At 36.5% G+C, this 17,866-nt stretch overlaps 2 protein-coding genes across 4 annotated transcripts in view; one reads left to right on the top strand and one right to left on the bottom strand.

Annotated features, from left to right (window-relative positions):
- The first annotated feature begins 5,343 nt into the window (after window positions 1-5,343).
- LOC109031930 (uncharacterized) overlaps window positions 5,344-17,866 on the top strand; it is a 23,075-nt gene continuing 10,552 nt past the window's right edge. Inside the window, exons 1-4 of one of the 3 annotated variants that reach the window (XM_072300881.1) lie at window positions 5,348-5,721; window positions 6,880-6,929; window positions 7,622-8,523; window positions 12,590-12,725. In XM_072300881.1, coding sequence (XP_072156982.1) covers window positions 5,634-5,721; window positions 6,880-6,929; window positions 7,622-8,523; window positions 12,590-12,602 — 1,053 coding nt within the window. In that variant the 5' untranslated portion in view covers window positions 5,348-5,633 and the 3' untranslated portion in view covers window positions 12,603-12,725. Of the gene's footprint in view, window positions 5,722-6,879; window positions 6,930-7,621; window positions 9,693-12,589; window positions 12,726-17,866 lie in introns of those variants that run through there. The other 2 variants (XM_072300880.1, XM_072300879.1) reach the window with 2 other exon arrangements.
- LOC109031922 (uncharacterized) overlaps window positions 12,204-17,866 on the bottom strand; it is a 23,314-nt gene continuing 17,651 nt past the window's right edge. Inside the window, exons 3-4 of the mRNA XM_019043781.2 lie at window positions 14,225-14,362; window positions 12,204-13,236 (exon numbers count right to left, since the gene is read on the bottom strand). Coding sequence (XP_018899326.2) covers window positions 13,048-13,236; window positions 14,225-14,362 — 327 coding nt within the window. The 3' untranslated portion in view covers window positions 12,204-13,047. The remainder of the gene's footprint in view (window positions 13,237-14,224; window positions 14,363-17,866) is intronic.

Here is a 17,866-nt window from a genome sequence, read left to right as displayed (position 1 = left end):
AAGTCGTGGTGTTTCTTCTTTTCTTGTTCTTTCTGCAACTGACGCGCATACGACTAATGTGAGAGGTATCCTGAATGTATACAATGGTCATTAGTTCAGGATCTTGCGTCTCGAAGTGAAACTTTTCTTTACGATTACATTTTTGCGATGAAAGCCACCATTTTGCAGCCCCAAAAAACGCAAAAATTCATATTTAATTTAATTGAATTAAAATTGTAATTTAACTTTGGTTGAAATGGATAATTTGCACGCAATTTGTTTTTGCTTCATCTGAGAGTGCTTAAGAAGCTGATTGGACAGTATTTTTTATAATTTTTTTCTGATATGGAACATTGTATAAAAATAGATTTAAAAGTGAAAGACGCACCACCTAGTGACGTCATCTAGCGGCATTTCCGATTTAAACACATAATCTTTAGGAAATTATTAATTTTGTTTTATTAATTAATTATTTAATTGTCATATCTCCTCCAATATTTGTTCAATTTATAAACCAAGTGTACCCTTGTCTTCAGTTCACTCAGTAGTTTCCACTTAAACATGACATTCATCGAATTTCAGACTCATGCAAAATCTCCATTTTCTTGGACAGAGTTTTGCTTTAAAACTGTCCAACTCGATTTAAAATTCTTAATTATTGAGCTACTTAATAAAAATGTTCGAAATTTTATCAAATATTGTTGCGTTTTTAAAAACAGAAAATTAACCGAGTAGTTAAATCAGAGAAAGTTAAAAGTGAGGAAGTATTTACCTTCTCTTGAAGCTCCTAGATAGGGCGTGGAAGGAGGGGGAGGGGGTGAAAACGTTAGACCATAAAATTAATTGCCGTCAAGTTCCACCGATAGCTCCTTTTGCCAACACGAAAATAATAATCAAAGACGCATTTGGACTGAGTTCAACTGAAACGCAATAAGTCTCTTTGGGGGAAAAAAATTAATTTTGGGGTAGTTTTGAATACAACAAGTTGTATATTTCACCCTATCAAAAATTCAACGTCGAGAAAAAATTCTTTAAACGTGAGAACAGTTGTTAAAATTTACCTGTATCATTGATTTGTTTGGAAAAACCTAAATAAATTCAAGGAATAATCTCATAATTGTGTATTCTTCGTAAGATCGGCACGATATATTATCGAGAGTGTTTTAATTCAAAACTGAGATGAGAGGCACTTCAAACACAAAAAATTCGCCGCTCCAATGACTAGAGAGTATACCTACTTCCATTTTCACGTAATACTTGAAAAACATCAAGTTGTTAGAACGGCAGAGTCCATCTCAAAGCTTATTTACGCTCTTATATCAAATCGACAAAAAGTTGTCATCATATGGATTAATAGATGACGCCACACGTGTGAGTCTGCACAACAAAAAAAGACCTCCCAAAAAAGGTGGGACTTGTATATGTCATAAGTTGCAACGTAATCTTCAGCGCCACGTGCGAAAATAACCTTAATGTATTTCTTTTCTACCCATCGCACCGGAAAAATTGCGATTTTTCTTCATGAGGGGACTTTCCGATGGAAAATTCGTGCATGAAAAAAATGTCAAGGTTTATTTGCGAACTCAGCCGTCAAAAATATATGAGAGGTATCGTAATTGTACCGGAGGGTCTTATAAGGAAACTTACACTGATTTTTTACTGCTGAAGTAGAAAATTACCTCATCGGAGGTTTTTCCCTATTATTTACCAATTTTCTGAAAAATCTAATAACGAAGCGTTTCCCGAGTAATGTAAAAAAAAATGTATGCCATTCAACAAAAAAATTCTATAAATCAAAAAAACAATTTTATTGATTAATTCAACCATTTTTTTCATTGAGTAATATTCGACCGAGGTAGAATCGATATTTTCTCGGGTTTCTCTTCAGATCAAACGAAGTAAAGAGAATTTTCAGGACTGCTTCGTATCCCCACCCACTCATTTTCCGGGGGCTTTTCTATCATAAACTAATTTTCGTCTCGGGATGTAATATTTTCCTCAGAGATGAAGGATAAACGAGAGTGATGGTTGGCTAGTCAAAGGTTTACTAAATTACGTTGGAAGATCGCCAAGTGAATTACCAGCCTCTGTCTTTGCTCCTTTTGTTATTTTTCCTTCTTCCTTTTGCACGTGTGAATCCAGCCAAGACTATGTAGTTTAAGAATTTACTAAGAAATCATAATTTTTCGAAACAAAAGTCTAAATACAGTGGACTCTCGATAGTTCGAAATTGAAGGGAATCGGCTTTTTCTTCGAATTAGCGAGGTTTCGAAATAAAGGGAGTTCGAATTAAGGAGATTTATGTGGAGAAATTTCGAATTAGAGAGGTTCGAATGTAGAGAGGCAAATGGACGGATTTACGTCAAAAGGAACCAAAAATATCAGTTTATTTCTTTACGGAGGTAAAAATTACACTAAGTTATTATTAAGTATTAATTATTTTTATTTAATTTTAAAATTATTAAATACATGTTTACATTTTGACAATCCTATCAGCTCTTTCAGGCACCCAGGTACATAAACAGTTGACTTCGAATTATAGAGGGAGGACCATATTTACTTCCCACACTTCGAATTACAGAGAGAATTTTCGTCACAATTTCGAATTATAGAGGGGAGAAAAATACATTGATTTTCTTCGAATTATCGAGAGATTTTCAAGGGAAACGGACTTTCCTTCGAATTAACAAGGTTTTTGAATTATAGAGATTCGAATTATCGAGAGTCCGCTGTGTTGTTGCAAGTGAGGAAAAAAATTACTTAAACAATATAGAATTAAATAAAATATTATGTGAAAAAAGTGAGGCGGGCTTAGCTACCTTCAACGCAGCGTATATTATTCTTGTTAATCTTTGAGCTTGATCATAAGTTCTCAAAATCATCTGAAAAGAAATTGACTCTTCGACTTTTACTATAGAATGGATTTTGATTTAAAATTGAAAAGTGGCTTGAAAACTGGGGTCACAAAGATTGGAGAGCAGTGAAACACGTGTTTTTATGAAATACCAGGGTTTTCTAAATTTATAATTTGGTATGATCGCGGCTCAAGCTTGTCAGGCTGAAGTAGGTACAACTTCGCGGGCGCCGTTGAAACAAAAATGAACTAAACCGTTCGCGGATAACCGCAAGTTAACTTATTTTTTATGACAGTAGAGAACGCTATGTCAATAATTCAAATTTAAAATTTTTTTGCCCGACTTCACACTTCACTAAAATAATTGATGCACTATGAGTGCACTCGGGTTCCTCTCCCTAAAGGCGGTCACATCAGTAGCAACTCCTGAGAGTTGGCAACACTGTTTTTCCTCCATTTGAATGTATGTAAAACAATCGATTTATGATAGGGCAGCATGTTTCTTTTACAATCGATATTTTAAATGGATTTAAATGACGGATAAATAGTGCTGCCAACTTGCAAAATCGCCACTGGGTTACATATATTAAAAAGTAATGGTTCTGAGATGATATCCTAGGTAAGCATATTGTCAACCTGACAACATTTAGCCTCAAACAAGAAACATTTATCTTTAGACAAAACTAGGGGCTTATGGGGCTGCTTCGCAGCCCCTTATTTTTCCTGTACACTTTTCACTTTCACATGTTTTTTTTTTTTTTTTTTTATTTATTTTCATTTAATTTTCTGTTTTGTCTTTGAATCGGGTCTAATTATTTTTTTGAGAGAATAAATATAACAAATGTTTTCAAAAATTGTAATTTTATTTAGTAAACTTTAAACTAAAATTTTGTTTTAATCTTCATACAAAATTATTTTTTAGGTTTTACATTTGTTTTCAAACTAATTTTAAAGAAGATCTTTTTTTATTTTTTAAATACTTTGCTTTTTTTTTCGATTAAATTGTTGATTCTTCTTTTGCCATTTCTGTCCTGCTTTTCTTCCTATATTTCCTACAACTTTGCTCTTCTTCTTTCCTCCTTTTGTCTTTTCTTTTTTTGCTTCTTCTTTTTCTTCTTCAGTAGCTGTTCCTTCTGGTTCTTCTTCTTTTTCTGCTCCTGTTTTAACTTCATCTAATTTTTCCGCTTTTTCTTCTTCGTTTTTTCCATGTTCAGTCTGCTTTCTGGTTTCCGGGGAATGCAGCTGCATTCCGGATGCGTTAAGGGGTGGGAAGGAGGGAGGGACGGACTGAGAAACTGAAAAAAGTACGTTACGTAACGGTAAATATTAAATAAACTTACCTATATATGGATCCTTGAACTTTAAAGCAATAAGGTCCATCACCCGGAATATCAATTCGATTTACAGAGAAAGAGGCAAAAGCAACAGCACTATTATAATTTCTGATACGCTTTATGAAATTTGGAGAATATAAATACTCGGTAAAGAAATTAAGCCATTTTGGCAGCAGTTATTAAAATGACCATTGGACATTTCACCCTGAAAATGGCGAGCATCACAATGATGACAAATTATATTCATTGAACCGACTGAAAATTTGGTAACAAAATTTTCATCAAAGTTCTGATCATCACTTTTATACTTCCGAAATGAAGAAATGAAACTTTGATTTTCTATACTAATGACAGAGTTAAGTTCTTGCTTCACTAAACGAACATGCGAAGAATTCTGGAAAACGCGACCACGTTTTGGAGGACGACCGCCTCGGTCATTGAAAATTTCACTCATAACAACTGTTTAAAATTAAAATTAAAATTAGTAAAAATTATTATTATTTTAACAAAATCATAACTGAAAAGTTCAATTTTTAAATTAAAAAAAATAAATCAGAAGAAAAAGGATGAAATGAAAATGGAAATTAATAATAAACATATTTATACACATTGAAAAGAAACAGCGTGAAAAGTTCTGATCGGAATTTTTTTTTTTTTTTTTTTTTTTGGTATGTTAAAATGAGAAAAAAACTTGGAGGTTATTGACTTAATGAGGAAAAATTGGCAATAGGAAAAAGATGGAAGCAATCATGAAAAACCGTAAAAAAAAAAAAAAAAAAAAATAAAAAAAACGCGGGAAAAGAAAAATGTAAGTTGATGGCAGTTGAGTGTTGGAAGTAACCTCACTTAATGATGATTGTTGAACGAAAACAGCTGATAAAAAGACAGCAAACAGTAAAGTAAAATGCGTAGCAACAAAACTTTTCCGAAAAACAAAAAACAAAAAACCCCCACTTCCCCTCATCCAATTTATGAGTTTTTAGGGATTTAAAAATCGGGGACGAACCCCAGAAAATAATTTATAGTTTTCCCGAAGCATTGAGAACAACACCTTTCAAATGAACCATTGCCCCTCGCAATTAGTACAGTGGTTGATTCACAATTTCATTCTATTTTTCAAATTAAATATTAAGATATTAATGGAGAAGGACCGCTAATTTTTCCTCGTGTTTGAAATAAAGGAGTGAAGAATTAAACACCTATGAAACTTATCAAAACTGAAAATCTAAGAACAATGAAATAGAACGTTGATATGGCGATGCTATGCTTGGCCTCAATTCCGTTTGACTTCCACTCTCTATTATTTTAGAGAAAGCACCGTTTCTCCACCTTGTTATTTACAGTATTCGGACCATCTCTTAGTGTTTTATCCCCTCATTTTTTTCTCATTATTTTAGAAGCCGATATCACTCTATGACATTTAAACACACATCTCTATCATTCAATATGTAACATGCACGTGCAAGATGAACAATTATGTATATTTACAAGTATTTTATCTCTTACACATTCGTCTACCCTACTCTGAAGCTACTCTTCATGGAAATAGTACAGGTCTGTCCAAAGATTTACACTTTCTCGACTTTCTAACGTCGTCACAGAAGTTCAGGACAATGACCGGAATTCCTGCCAAATGAATCAATTGTTTTCAAAAGGAAACAAGTCCATTTATGCATGAGCCTTGGCTTGCATAAAAGGACATGCCAACTAAGACTCATCGAGCAATGGACCTATCACCTATTCCCGTTTGAAAAAAACTGATTCAAATACCTGTACTTAAGTTCAAAAATATCTTTCATATATTGCGATATGAGTGAATCGAGAGTAATAAAAAATATAGCATATATTTTGTTCCGCTTATCCTCAAAAAATTTGCGGTAGAGTTCGATACACCTTTTTTTGATAACCCATAATTGGAAATTAAGTCATTAAAATTATTATGCATCTTCATCATCGTGTCATCAAAAAATGATGTTCCGAGCTTCCGAACCTACGACACATATTTCTTCTTCCATCGTTCGTCCGTGGGTTGACTGCGTATCGATGACTAAAGTGCGAAACCACGTATCGTTATTACGGTGTCTCAAAATCTCTCCTCTTATTTTATTTTTCGAAGAGAAGCAAGTCAACTATATAGCTTGAAATTTCAATGAAATAATTTGCTAACGTTGAGGAAAAATCACGGAAGTTTTCAAGAAATTACGTTGTCTGGTTTTCCAAAGATAAATAAAGTATGACAGGAATTCTGCAATGTCGCAAATCGAGATATCTACGGTGTAAGTCGGCAATCACATAACTCGGTTTGCGACGTTGCGGACTTTCTGTCATACTTTATTTTTTTAACGGATTATTATCTACTCTCAACGGCAATTCTTTAAAACTGCTATGATTTTTCTTCTCTGAATTGACTCTGAATGATTTTTCGCGAAGAAAATTCTGTAAAAACTTCAATGAATGATGTCGATTTGTTCTCCTTTAAAAAAAAAAAAAAAAAAAAAAAAAAAAAAAAATAGCACACATTTTCAGACACCGCAAACGAGATATGTGATTGCGGACTTTCGCTGTCGATATACCAGTTTCTGCACTTTTCCGTCGATATCCAGTAAAACTGTTTTAAAGGCAGCTGGAAAATTTTCTCATAAGTTTCATAGGTTGCTTTTTTCACGTATTACAAAAATTATTCTTAGTAAGCAATCATAATTTATTTTCCAGACAAATCTACGAGAGGCCTACATGTCACAACACACAAACCGTCCACTTTAGTGAGTGATCCATTTCAGTTTAATTTTGGGGATAAAGTGTGAAAATGAACAGGGGCTGAAGAGAACAGAACTAAAAACGATAAAAGTCGTGTCCAAAACTACTAGATTCCCGCTGGAACCCTTAAAATCCCCTTCAAAACAAAAAATATGCAACCCCACGACTGCTTTATGAGTCCAGAATTCAGACCTGTCGTCATATTTTACTTTTCATTTTTTTCCTGCTCATAAAACATAACCGTTGAGTTGCTATGCTACTGCCCTTTATTGAGCCAAAGCAGCCCTAGATATTGGCGTATTGTCCGAGCAGAGTGTGAGCAATGGTTGATTTTTGCTTATTGTTGTTGTATCCTTATGCTGCGACGAGTGTCGAAAATGAAGAGAGAAAAAAAAATCAATGCGAATTGAAGCGTTGGGTGCAGAAAGAGCATTTCTTCGTTGCGGTGTCTTAGGATCTCAGGTAACAATTCATCCACTGTAATTATAAATAAAATGCATGAAATTCGTTGAAACCTCCTCTGAATTTTCTTTATGATTTTAAAATGCTGAAAACTACAAATTTCAGAAAATTTACCCAACATTTTCCTCTCTAAAATAAAATTAGCAGTGGCGATTCTAAAACCAAGATATGCCCTTTCTGCATCCAACCCCTCAATTTCTCTTTTCTGAGGATTGCTTTTTTCTCTGTTTAACAGGCAGTAGACAACGGTAATCTAACATACTTTAGTTTCAAGAAAATTAGAAACTCGCCCGAATACGTGGACAAAACGCATTTCATAAAATGGATTTTTAGTCCTTCCTGCGCGCGATACCAAGTCATCCTTGCACCGAGCAAGTTCGGAAAGTCTACCAACTTCGCCATGCTTCGGGAATTCCTTCATCCGGCCCACTACGGTCACTCGGACAGCATAAAATCACGCCAGGAAAAGTTATTCCAGAATCTAGAGATCATGAAAGACACAAAATTCGTGGCGAAACATTTAATGAAACACCCCGTCATGTACCTAGACTTCACCCCTTTCAACATTAATCCCGCGCACTTTCAAGACGACCTCGCTGACCTGTTGCGAAGGGCGAGCGATCCGATCAGAACCATGACGTCAGGAAAAGAGAATCTAGATAAAGCTCTATTTGCCAACATAACGTGGAGAATCGACGCGAACTGGTCCAGACCGTCAGATGGCCGTGCATTGTCATTTGCGTACAATCAAGTGTACAACGGACCAATCATAGTCCTCATCGATGGACTCAACGCACTTCTGTCCAGATCCTGGGTCATGGAAGAAATTATGCCCGGACATGTTTCTCTCGTAGTAGAGGCGATCGGTTCGTATTTATTTGAGGGTATATTTAGAAATCCAAACGTGGAAAAAATATTAATGACAGGTAGAACTCGCATTGCTGGACCATGGAAAGAATTCATTGCAGACCTTCAGTATACAAATATTTTTGACGATGCCGAGTTGGCTTCGTGTTTTGGCTTCAGTGAATTCGATGTTAGACGCATTGGAGCTGGAGTTTATGGTCTTACTGACTATACTTTGAATGGAATAAAGCAGTGGTTTGATGGTTACTCAGTTGTAAGTGGAGAAAAGAGGTATGGTTTTTACCCTTTGGTCAAATTTTTCAAAGATCGTGAGTATGTACCGTTATCCGATTATTTAGAGATTCCAATTTTCGAGTTGCGGCATCTCCGTAACTTCACGAGGTCCGTTGACTTATCACTTCAAGGACCTATAACAATCCCTGTCCCTGAAGGAAATACCGGGGATGAACTCTGGGATTTAGGGATGTACACGATTGAGTCAAATAGGAGGAAAAACATGATCGAAGGACATTTGTATTTAGTGCTACAATACCTCTACGAAATCGGCGTGTATTCCAAACTGAGCGGAAACGCAACGAACATGACGATGGAAGTTGCTAACTTACAAATCGCGCAAGATCTTAGAAAACGAATTTACACGGTCCAGTACATAGAATTCTTTTATAAAACACCAGAACATGCTCAACTTTTGTACGTACACGCGTTGAGCTCTTTAACACAGAAGAATTACACTTTGTTTCAAACCTTCGCCCAGAGCGTACAAAGACTTCTTACTCGCTCAACTCTTAGAAATAAGGAGGAAGTGCTAGTCGTAATGCATAGTGCAATTCAAAATATGTATAAGAAGAAAAAAATTAGCCTGGCGAAATTGAAATTGCTTGGAGTTACGTCATGTATTAAAAATACAAAAAAAGTTGCGGGAGATAATAATTTTTCGCAGGAAAAGACGGATTCTCAACATGTTAAATTGGACATATTAGTGATAACTCAATATGATGTGGGAATACTGATTGGAGTAGAATATGGAGAGAAAACTTCTCAAAGCGTACTTGAAAATATGGTATACAATGATTGGTATAAAGCGTTTTATGGTGATTTGTGTAGTCGGTACACGGTACAGAAAATGTGTTTAGTTGGCGTGAGTTTCGACTCTCACAATAGTATGACATCAGTATCCTATTTATTTAATTCTTTTGATTTGTCGTTTTCTAAAACTATACGTGTGTCCCTCCCAAGCTAGCAGTAGGTTGAATACTCGTATATATTAAAATAGGAGTATACGTATAGGTGGCTGCAACTGGGAGATGTGCGTATCTCCGCTTGTGACTTACAAACGGAGGTTAATTTTTTGTACTGTCTATAAAAATTAACTTTGATTAGCTGTCTTCAAATAAATTAATCAGAAATTAAAATTGCTAGTGGCGAAACTCGAAGAAAAATGTGTTGTTACTTACAACCCTTTACGTAATTTCATGGGTGCAGTGTTTAACTCCTACCATTCACTTTTTTTCGCTTTGAGAAGGATACAAAGCGATGAAAAGAGTCTGACTAAAAAGCGTAATATACAAACACAATGAAACTTGGTTTTTATAGATTGTGCAAATTTTCCTCCAGTTCAAAATCAGATAAGGTGGCCAAAGCGGAGGAGTTGAAGTTGCTTTTTCAACCCTAAAATAAAAAACTCAAAGAAAAGGGTGTCATCGTGTGAACACCATTCATCATTTTGTGTGTTTGCGTTTAAACTTTTATCGAACGATAAAGCGGACAAGGGTTGAGACCATTCTTGTTATGACATGATTTTACAAATAATGAAACCGAGAGGGTGAAATGTGATGGCTTAACTCCTAAACCACTCATGAAGTTTGCATTTCTTCAAAATTTCCGCGCGTACTGTATTTTATAAGAGAAAAATCAACATTTTGGCTTGAGATGATTTCGTATTTTTCGATACCATTTCATGGTCGAACAGTAAAACCTTAAGGTACACAGACTTTATGTCCACTTTTTTTTTACGTCGACACACTTTTTGTCCACAACTTTTACGTCCACAGTTCTGAAGCCCACACTATTGTTAAGTCCATTACTTAAACGTCCACGAAGTTAAGTCCACAAATGTAAAGCCCATTAAAATCAAATTCAAGCGTCATATTTTAGTCCGTGTGTAAAATTATACTGACAATATCGAAATGAGAAAATTAAGAGAGAATGAGGTGTTGTTATCGTAACTCATATTTTAAATGAAATGTTAATTTCTTCTTTTGATTCATCTTTTCTAATTGTCTTTGACAAATACTTGGTTTCATTTCTATCCTTGAAATTTCTGATATAAAATATGCCTTAAATGTGCATTCTTTTTTTTTCTAATGAAATTGATTACTTCATTTTAAAAACATTTACATTTTTAAAACGTGGTAAATATTTGTAAAACTTTTTCCAAGCAATGGCATCGATATGAATCTCAATGAGCCGTAGTTGTGATGAAAGAAACTATACAAAAATTAATAAAAGAGGAAAAAAACTAAGAAGCACGCAATTTTTTGTTTTTAACTTATTTGTACATCGACCTCCTTGAGTCAAATACGTCAAATTTTGAGCGTTTAGTTGCGCTTACACCACGCTGCAGCACAGTAAAAGCCCAAAACATTAAACAATAAATTTGAATGCTTTGGAAATCATTAACTTTGACACGGAACGACTATTATATTTACAAAAAACACATTATATTTTCCAGTAGTACATATTTCTTTTTCATCAGTTTAAAAGGGAATAATCGATGCAGAGAGTGCAAACATTTCAAAACCATGAGTTGAAAAATGCGGACTTCGTGAGTTTAAATATTAGCCTAACACAGAGCGGAGCGGCGTGTTAGCAGCGCAGAACATGCATAGGCGCCTACAAACCTAACGGGATACTTCACGCATTGCGCAACGCGTGAAGTATCCCGTTAGGTCTGTAGGCGCCTATGCACGTGTCACGCTGGTTGCATGCCGAGCCGCAACGCTTTAAGTAACTATCTCGCGTCAGAGGCGTTGCACAGTATCCTACAAGATTGATGGCGCACGAAATAACTAGTTAAAGATGGCTTTCAATTTTGACTGCATCTGTTACTGAAATATGTTTAATTTGGCGTTGGAGCGTTTCCGAGGCTCCCGCTTTGGTTTTCATCTTATCATATCCGTACAGTGCACACATGAACATATGTTATTATCTGCTCTTAGAATCTGTTCTCTTTCATGACTTGATTCATGAATGAAATGTTTTTAAGAATGAAGGTAGTAGTAGTATGCATTTATTTTTGAAGTGGTTCCTGTCATTTAAATGAGAAGAAAAAAATGTGGACATAACATGTCCACAATTTGGACAATTTTGGGCATATTCATGGTTGGACATTAAATCATGTGGACTTGATAAAGACTGGACGTAACGTTTAGTGGACATTAATAGCGGTGGACATTTATTTAATGGGCGAAAGGTAGGTGGACATAAAGTCCTGGAAGCAACTTTAAAGCCAGTTATTGAGTTCCTTTCCTTAAAAAAAAAATAAAAAAATAAATAAATCAAGTATGCGAGAAAACATTGAAACGTTGCAATAGAGATACATCCTTCAGGAGTTCAGACATCGAATCGTCGAAACATCATCGTGCAAATCTCGCTAAAATATTCGTGTTTAAAAAAGCAGCCTTCAATACTGAGGATAGCAATTTGTCATGCAGGAACGATTAAATGTGACAATTTATTGTCCAAATGTTACTTGAAGCTGAAAAATTAAGACTTTAACGGAACCATAGGCGGCCTCTTCATACATTATCTATTTCAATGGAATCATTCTTCTTTCTCCCTCTGAGAATAGGTTCTTTTTTTTCTTCTTCTTTTGGGTGCTTTTTAAGACAATTGTCCCCAGTTGAAAAGCATAAATAAGGAAAAGATTAATTAATTGAATACATAATGAATTCTTTAACAAAACACATTTTAATCAACTTGGATATATACAAGTAAAAATTAACATTACCAAAGCTCCTTTTTTGTAGTAAATTTAATTACTTATACTGGAGGATCTAACAAAGTTAAATTTATCTATACAGGTTGTATCTTCATATAAAGATAATTAAGTATTCCCATGTTTGACATGGTATTTGATAAGAAAATATAGTAACGATAAACCACGCACATCATAAATTTACAAATGTACACAATTTGTTTCTTTTTACAAATTAATATCTGCATATTTACAAACACTCTACAAAAGAGTAAATGCGGTTTACTGTGACAGAACAACTTATAGCGTACCACATGTGCTGCATTTCATTTTTAAAAGTATTGCACTTGATTTTTACAGAAGGACACACTGATTGGAGTGAAATATATCTTTACTTAAACTTTTCTTGATATTTTTCTGGAAAAACAACGTTGAGGTGAAGGGAAGACATGACAAAAATAAGGTTCATTAACGCGGTGCACCATTGTACACACCGGAACACATCCAGATTTATCGCTGGTCTGTCAGTAAAATCGCCTGAAATTAGGAGGTTAGGCAAGAAACTGTACACGGGCGTGCAAGCAGTCACCTGTGCAGAGTTAAAAACTATACATGTTAATTTCTATCAAACTCCTGCAAACTGACATGACTGAGTTAACACCAGCTACTTTTCCTGCTCCACATATTTTCGCAAAACAATTCCTTACAAATAAAAGGGATGAAGGGAAAAAATTATTCAGCTCTTCGATACAAACAAATACCGAGATATTGAGCAAACAAATTCGTTACGATGGTAAATTATCACGGTGGACAGATCCTCATCTGCAGGCACAGGACCGGACGCTCATGGCGGGATACGTTTTCCTAACGATATTGCCAATTTGATCGATGTAGGTGATCTTGACCGGGCTTAAACTGTCAGCCACACACCTCGGCTCTGGAACATCGCGGCCGCCGACAGCTCTCACCATACTCTGAAGGGTCGCATGGTTTGTCGGCCTCATTGACTGAAAGAAATGAAAACTTCACATAAAATTGTGACACCTAATTAAGCTCCTGTAAAATGCGGGAATTTGCGATAGCCGCAATTCAACTTGTTACGTGTGGAAAATATGCATTAAAAAAGAATGACGAGATAACATCGTTTTAAATTAAAACTAAATTCTCTTCGACTTTAAGGAAACATTTTATGAGAAATAATTATTACTTTAATTAAAGCAATTTTTTTAGGTAAAATAATTGGTTTTTTCAGTTCACATGAGTTCATTTTGATTTAAGAAACCTAATTTTGGCGGCAATTTCAAATTTTCATTTTCTTGGAATTAGATAAACTTAATGTGAATAAAAAAAATTTTTTCTCAAAATAACTTTTTTTCTGGAAATAAAAAAAGCGTGTTGTATTAAAAATATGTGAAAGTAGAGAAACTCGGCTCCAGTACATTCACTGGAAAAAAAAAAAACACATTGGATCTAGAGTCTAGACTCTTGAAAACATTGACAAGAAAAAAAACTCTTGATTCAATCAGATTTTTGCTTAAATCGAAAGGAAATCCGCTCAAAATTATGAGGCTTGGTTCTTGATTTAAGCTAAAATCCGATTGAATCAAGAGTATTTTTCTTGTCGATGTTTTTAAGAGTCCGGACTCTAGATCCAATGTGTTTTTTTTCCCGCAATGTTCTGTAAAAAAGTGACGTCATGCGGAAAACTGATTCTGATTGAGTGGCTTCATCCGTAATATGTAACGTTTGCTGAAACATGCTTTACATGTGGCTGAACATCCACCTAGAAGGTAGCTCCACAGTTGAATATTTGAGTCCCAAAGGTGAGAGCTGCCACAATTACCGAGATAACAACTAGGTCTCTTTTTGTCTCTGTTCTGCAAGTATAAAATTAAAACGGGAATTTTGAAATGGCAAAAGTTTAATGTGCGTTTTGGAATCGAAGCTTTCGTGTCTTAATGTACCTGAGGGATTACGGCCATCAAAGATACTCACCCTAATAAGTGGATAAGAGCAACCGCCATCGCAGTAATAAGCTTCAAAAGCATCCGGAGAAAGAACCCATCCGCCCCATCCAATGTCGGCAAAGTTCACCGTGAGCTTTTTTCGCCTGCAGTCTTGAAATCGACGCCCCTGCAACACAGATGCAACGTGATGAAGTCACAGTATAAAATAATAAATACAAATTGGTACGCTCTCGTGAGGAGCGAGTATAAATTTAGTAAAATTATTTCGACTCTTTGTCTTGTTTTTAACTTAACTGATGTGGGATTGAATGCATTTAGGTAACCTTCAACTTTTTAAATGTTATCAAATGGATTTTTCACAGCAGGTAGAAATTATCATTTCAGCAACCTATTTTACACATAACCACGCGAGGAACACGCGGTGGCAACGTCTTGCTTTACGAAACTCCGTTAAGGGGCTACACAAATTCTCAATTTTTAAAAAACACAAAAATGTCGATAAACACCAACGTATTCACTTGCGTTAATATTTGTAAAAATGAAGAGATGCGTTTTGGATCCTTAGGAACCAACAGAGGGCCAACAGTTCCCTAATAATAATATAAGTTTGATGGCGAAATTGTGAAAGTGCGTATCTCCGTTTTTGACTTTGTAGACTTCCTGACGTACTTCATGGTTTCCATGAAAAACTATTCAATGTAAATCATGTAAAACTTCCTTGATTTTTCTTCTTCACAAGTAGAATATTCTATAAAAATTTCAGGCTGTAAATTTGGCTTCTGCCTTCTCGAAAAAATAAAATAAGAGCCGAAATGTTGAAACACCGCAATTGAGATACGTGGTTCCGCACTTTCGCCATCGATTTTCTCATGGAAATTTTACTCAAAATTAAAAGGAAGTTCCGTTCTTCCGTCTGAAAAACAACGACACACCGGATCTGTATTAACGGAAAAGCCGCTACGCTAAATGGACTACATTTTGCAATTTGGAACTTTAAATTCTAACCCGGTTTAAAAACAACGTATGTGCCATGAGTTTCCCTGTGCACGTAGGTGTTTTTCCAGAAGAGCCAGAATTTATAGTTCCAAATTGCAAAATGCAGTCCAAATGGCATTACCGATCCGGTGGGTCTGATTTTTCGAGCAACCACAAGGCGGTGCTCCACTTTCTCACGGGAATATGACTGTCCAATTTTTGTCCAAAATTTTACTGATTTTTTTTTGTTTACCTAATCAGTAGAAAATCGGTGAAATCTTCACTTGAAAATAACCAACAGTTCTCGAGTAGGAATTTGATTTGCTAGTGGAAATTTTGCGCCAAATTTAAGGTAGTTACGTGCTTTCGTCTGAAAAACGACGACACACCGGAACTATGTTAGCGGAAAACGCGCTCCACTAAATGGCAACACCGGTGCGGTAGGTCTGATTTTTCGGTGGTCCACTTTTTTACTGGAATATAACTGTCCAATTTTCGTCCAAAATCTCACTGATTTTTGCGTATAATCAGTAGAAATATTGCGAAATTCTCAGTCAGAAATGCCCGACAGTTCTTGGTAAATTTTCTTGTGGAAATTTTGCGCAAAATTAAAGCATAGTTACGGCTTTTCGTCTAAAAAACAACAACATACCGGAACTATGTTAGCGGAAAACGCGCTCCACTAAATGGCAACACCGGTGCGGTGGGTCTGATTTTTCGGTGGTCCACTTTTTTACCGGAATATAACTGTCCAATTTTCGTCCGAAATCTTACTGATTTTTGCGTATAATCAGTAGAAAAATCGGTGAAATCCTCAGTCAGAAATGCCCGACAGTTTTCGGTAAATTTTCTCGTGGAAATTTTGCGCAAAATTAAAGCATAGCTACGTTCTTCCAACTAAAAAACAACAACATACCGGAACCGTATTAGCGGGACACCCGCTCCACTAAATGGCAACACCGGTGCGGTGGGTCTGATTTTTCGAGTGACCACTGGCGGCGCGGGCGCGGGATGGCGAGACAGGTGACGGGGCCGGGCCTCGGTGGATGGGCAGCGGGCAGCGCAGCAGCGGAAATTCGGTGCCGCTGACCGTGCAGAGACCACACATCGCACGGAGCCAGAGCCAGTTGCCTGACATCGCCGAAGTCGCTCCTCCAGCTAGCTCGTCCAGTTGGGTAATGACGATTCACCCCCCCCCCCCCACAACCACCCCTCGATGACTCCCGGCTCCCGGTTCTGGTCCCCGAAGAAAACCCAGGTAGAGCCCGATTTTATGATCTCGAGAAGCAATTAGGAGCCTTTGCTCTTTCGCAGCATCCGATCGCACGATCGGATCTGGGCGGCAACAGGTTATCTGCGCAGGAACAGCCTATCTGCACCTCGACGTGGGCACGTATCTTGAGGGATGCGGGGTGGTCGGGGCTCGCGCTGGAATCGAGATAGGTGGTTTTTGCCCGATACTCGGGGTCCGTCTCTCCGATGCGCTCCGCCCTCGTTTTCGCTGATGGACTGTCGCGTGACAAATGGACCGAGTTCGGGAGAAACGAACCCGCATTAAAATAGGAAAAAAAACGGTTGTTTTGAGCTTTGATGGTGGGTGATAGTGGAGCCGACTCGAAGTAGATGAACGCTCGTGTCTTTTAATTTTTTCTTTTTTTAAAAGAGATCCTGGCAACTATTGTTTTTTCGCCTTGACATCGAACGTTTTTTGTTGAAAATGTGTCATCTCAAAAAACAAATATCTTGAAAACATTCTAGAAACAATAATCGATGCACGACGCCCTACGTCTTTCCAAATAGCGTACGCAGCTCGGAACTTAGCGCGATTGGCGAGTCGAGAGCTAAGACCAACACTAAAGTAGTTGAGTTGAATGGGGCGAAACGTGTGATACGACTATTACGACTTCTAAGTAGGTAAAATTGCATATCCGCGAAATGAAGGAGAACGTGGACTCTTTTCGGCTGACTCAGAGACTTTAACGCATGGGTAAAAAAGTTGGATGGGGCGAAACGCGTGATATAACTATTTCAACTTGCATGGAAGCAAAATTGCATATCAACGAAATGAAGGAGAACGTGAACTCTTTCTAGCTAGCTCAGAGACTTTGACGCAGGAGTAGAAAAGTTGGAAGATTACACAATTTGGGGGGAAAAACAGTTTTGTTCTGAAGAGTGGATGCTCAACGTACTGATTTTTACGAAAACTTATAACAAGAGTGTAATATATGTATTTTGTAAAAATAAGTACAAACTCACGCACTTTTTTTAAAAGTAGTGCGAGAGCGTTGAATTTGTGAGGAAATTACTGCGTAAGTGTTGAATTTTTTTATTTTTTTATTTTTTTTTCATTGAAAATTAATGCTTGAGTGTTCAGGTTATGAAAAATTACTGCGAAAGCGTTGAGTTTTTTAACAAAATTAATGCGAATTAATTAAATTAAGCTAAATTTGTAGAAAAGTAATGTAAACGCGCTATTTTTTGGTGAAAATCACCTCGGTCACACAATGTCATAGTGCGCAGGCTGAATCCGCAAGTTTCTGCGCTTGCGTAGGCCGAAGAACTTTCTGCGCCCCTGAATATTTTTTCTCGACTTTGCATTTTGGTCAGAAAAAATTCACGACTTGCTGAATTAAACAACTCCCAACTCATTTTTTCCAAAATATCAAGGGCTGAGGCCTCACTTCATTTTTGATGC

This window comes from Bemisia tabaci, chromosome 5, assembly GCF_918797505.1.
Source record: "Bemisia tabaci chromosome 5, PGI_BMITA_v3".
Taxonomy (NCBI): Eukaryota; Metazoa; Arthropoda; class Insecta; order Hemiptera; family Aleyrodidae; genus Bemisia; species Bemisia tabaci.
The sequence above is the reverse complement of the archived record's forward strand: the minus strand, read 5'-3'. Positions and strand labels throughout refer to the sequence as shown.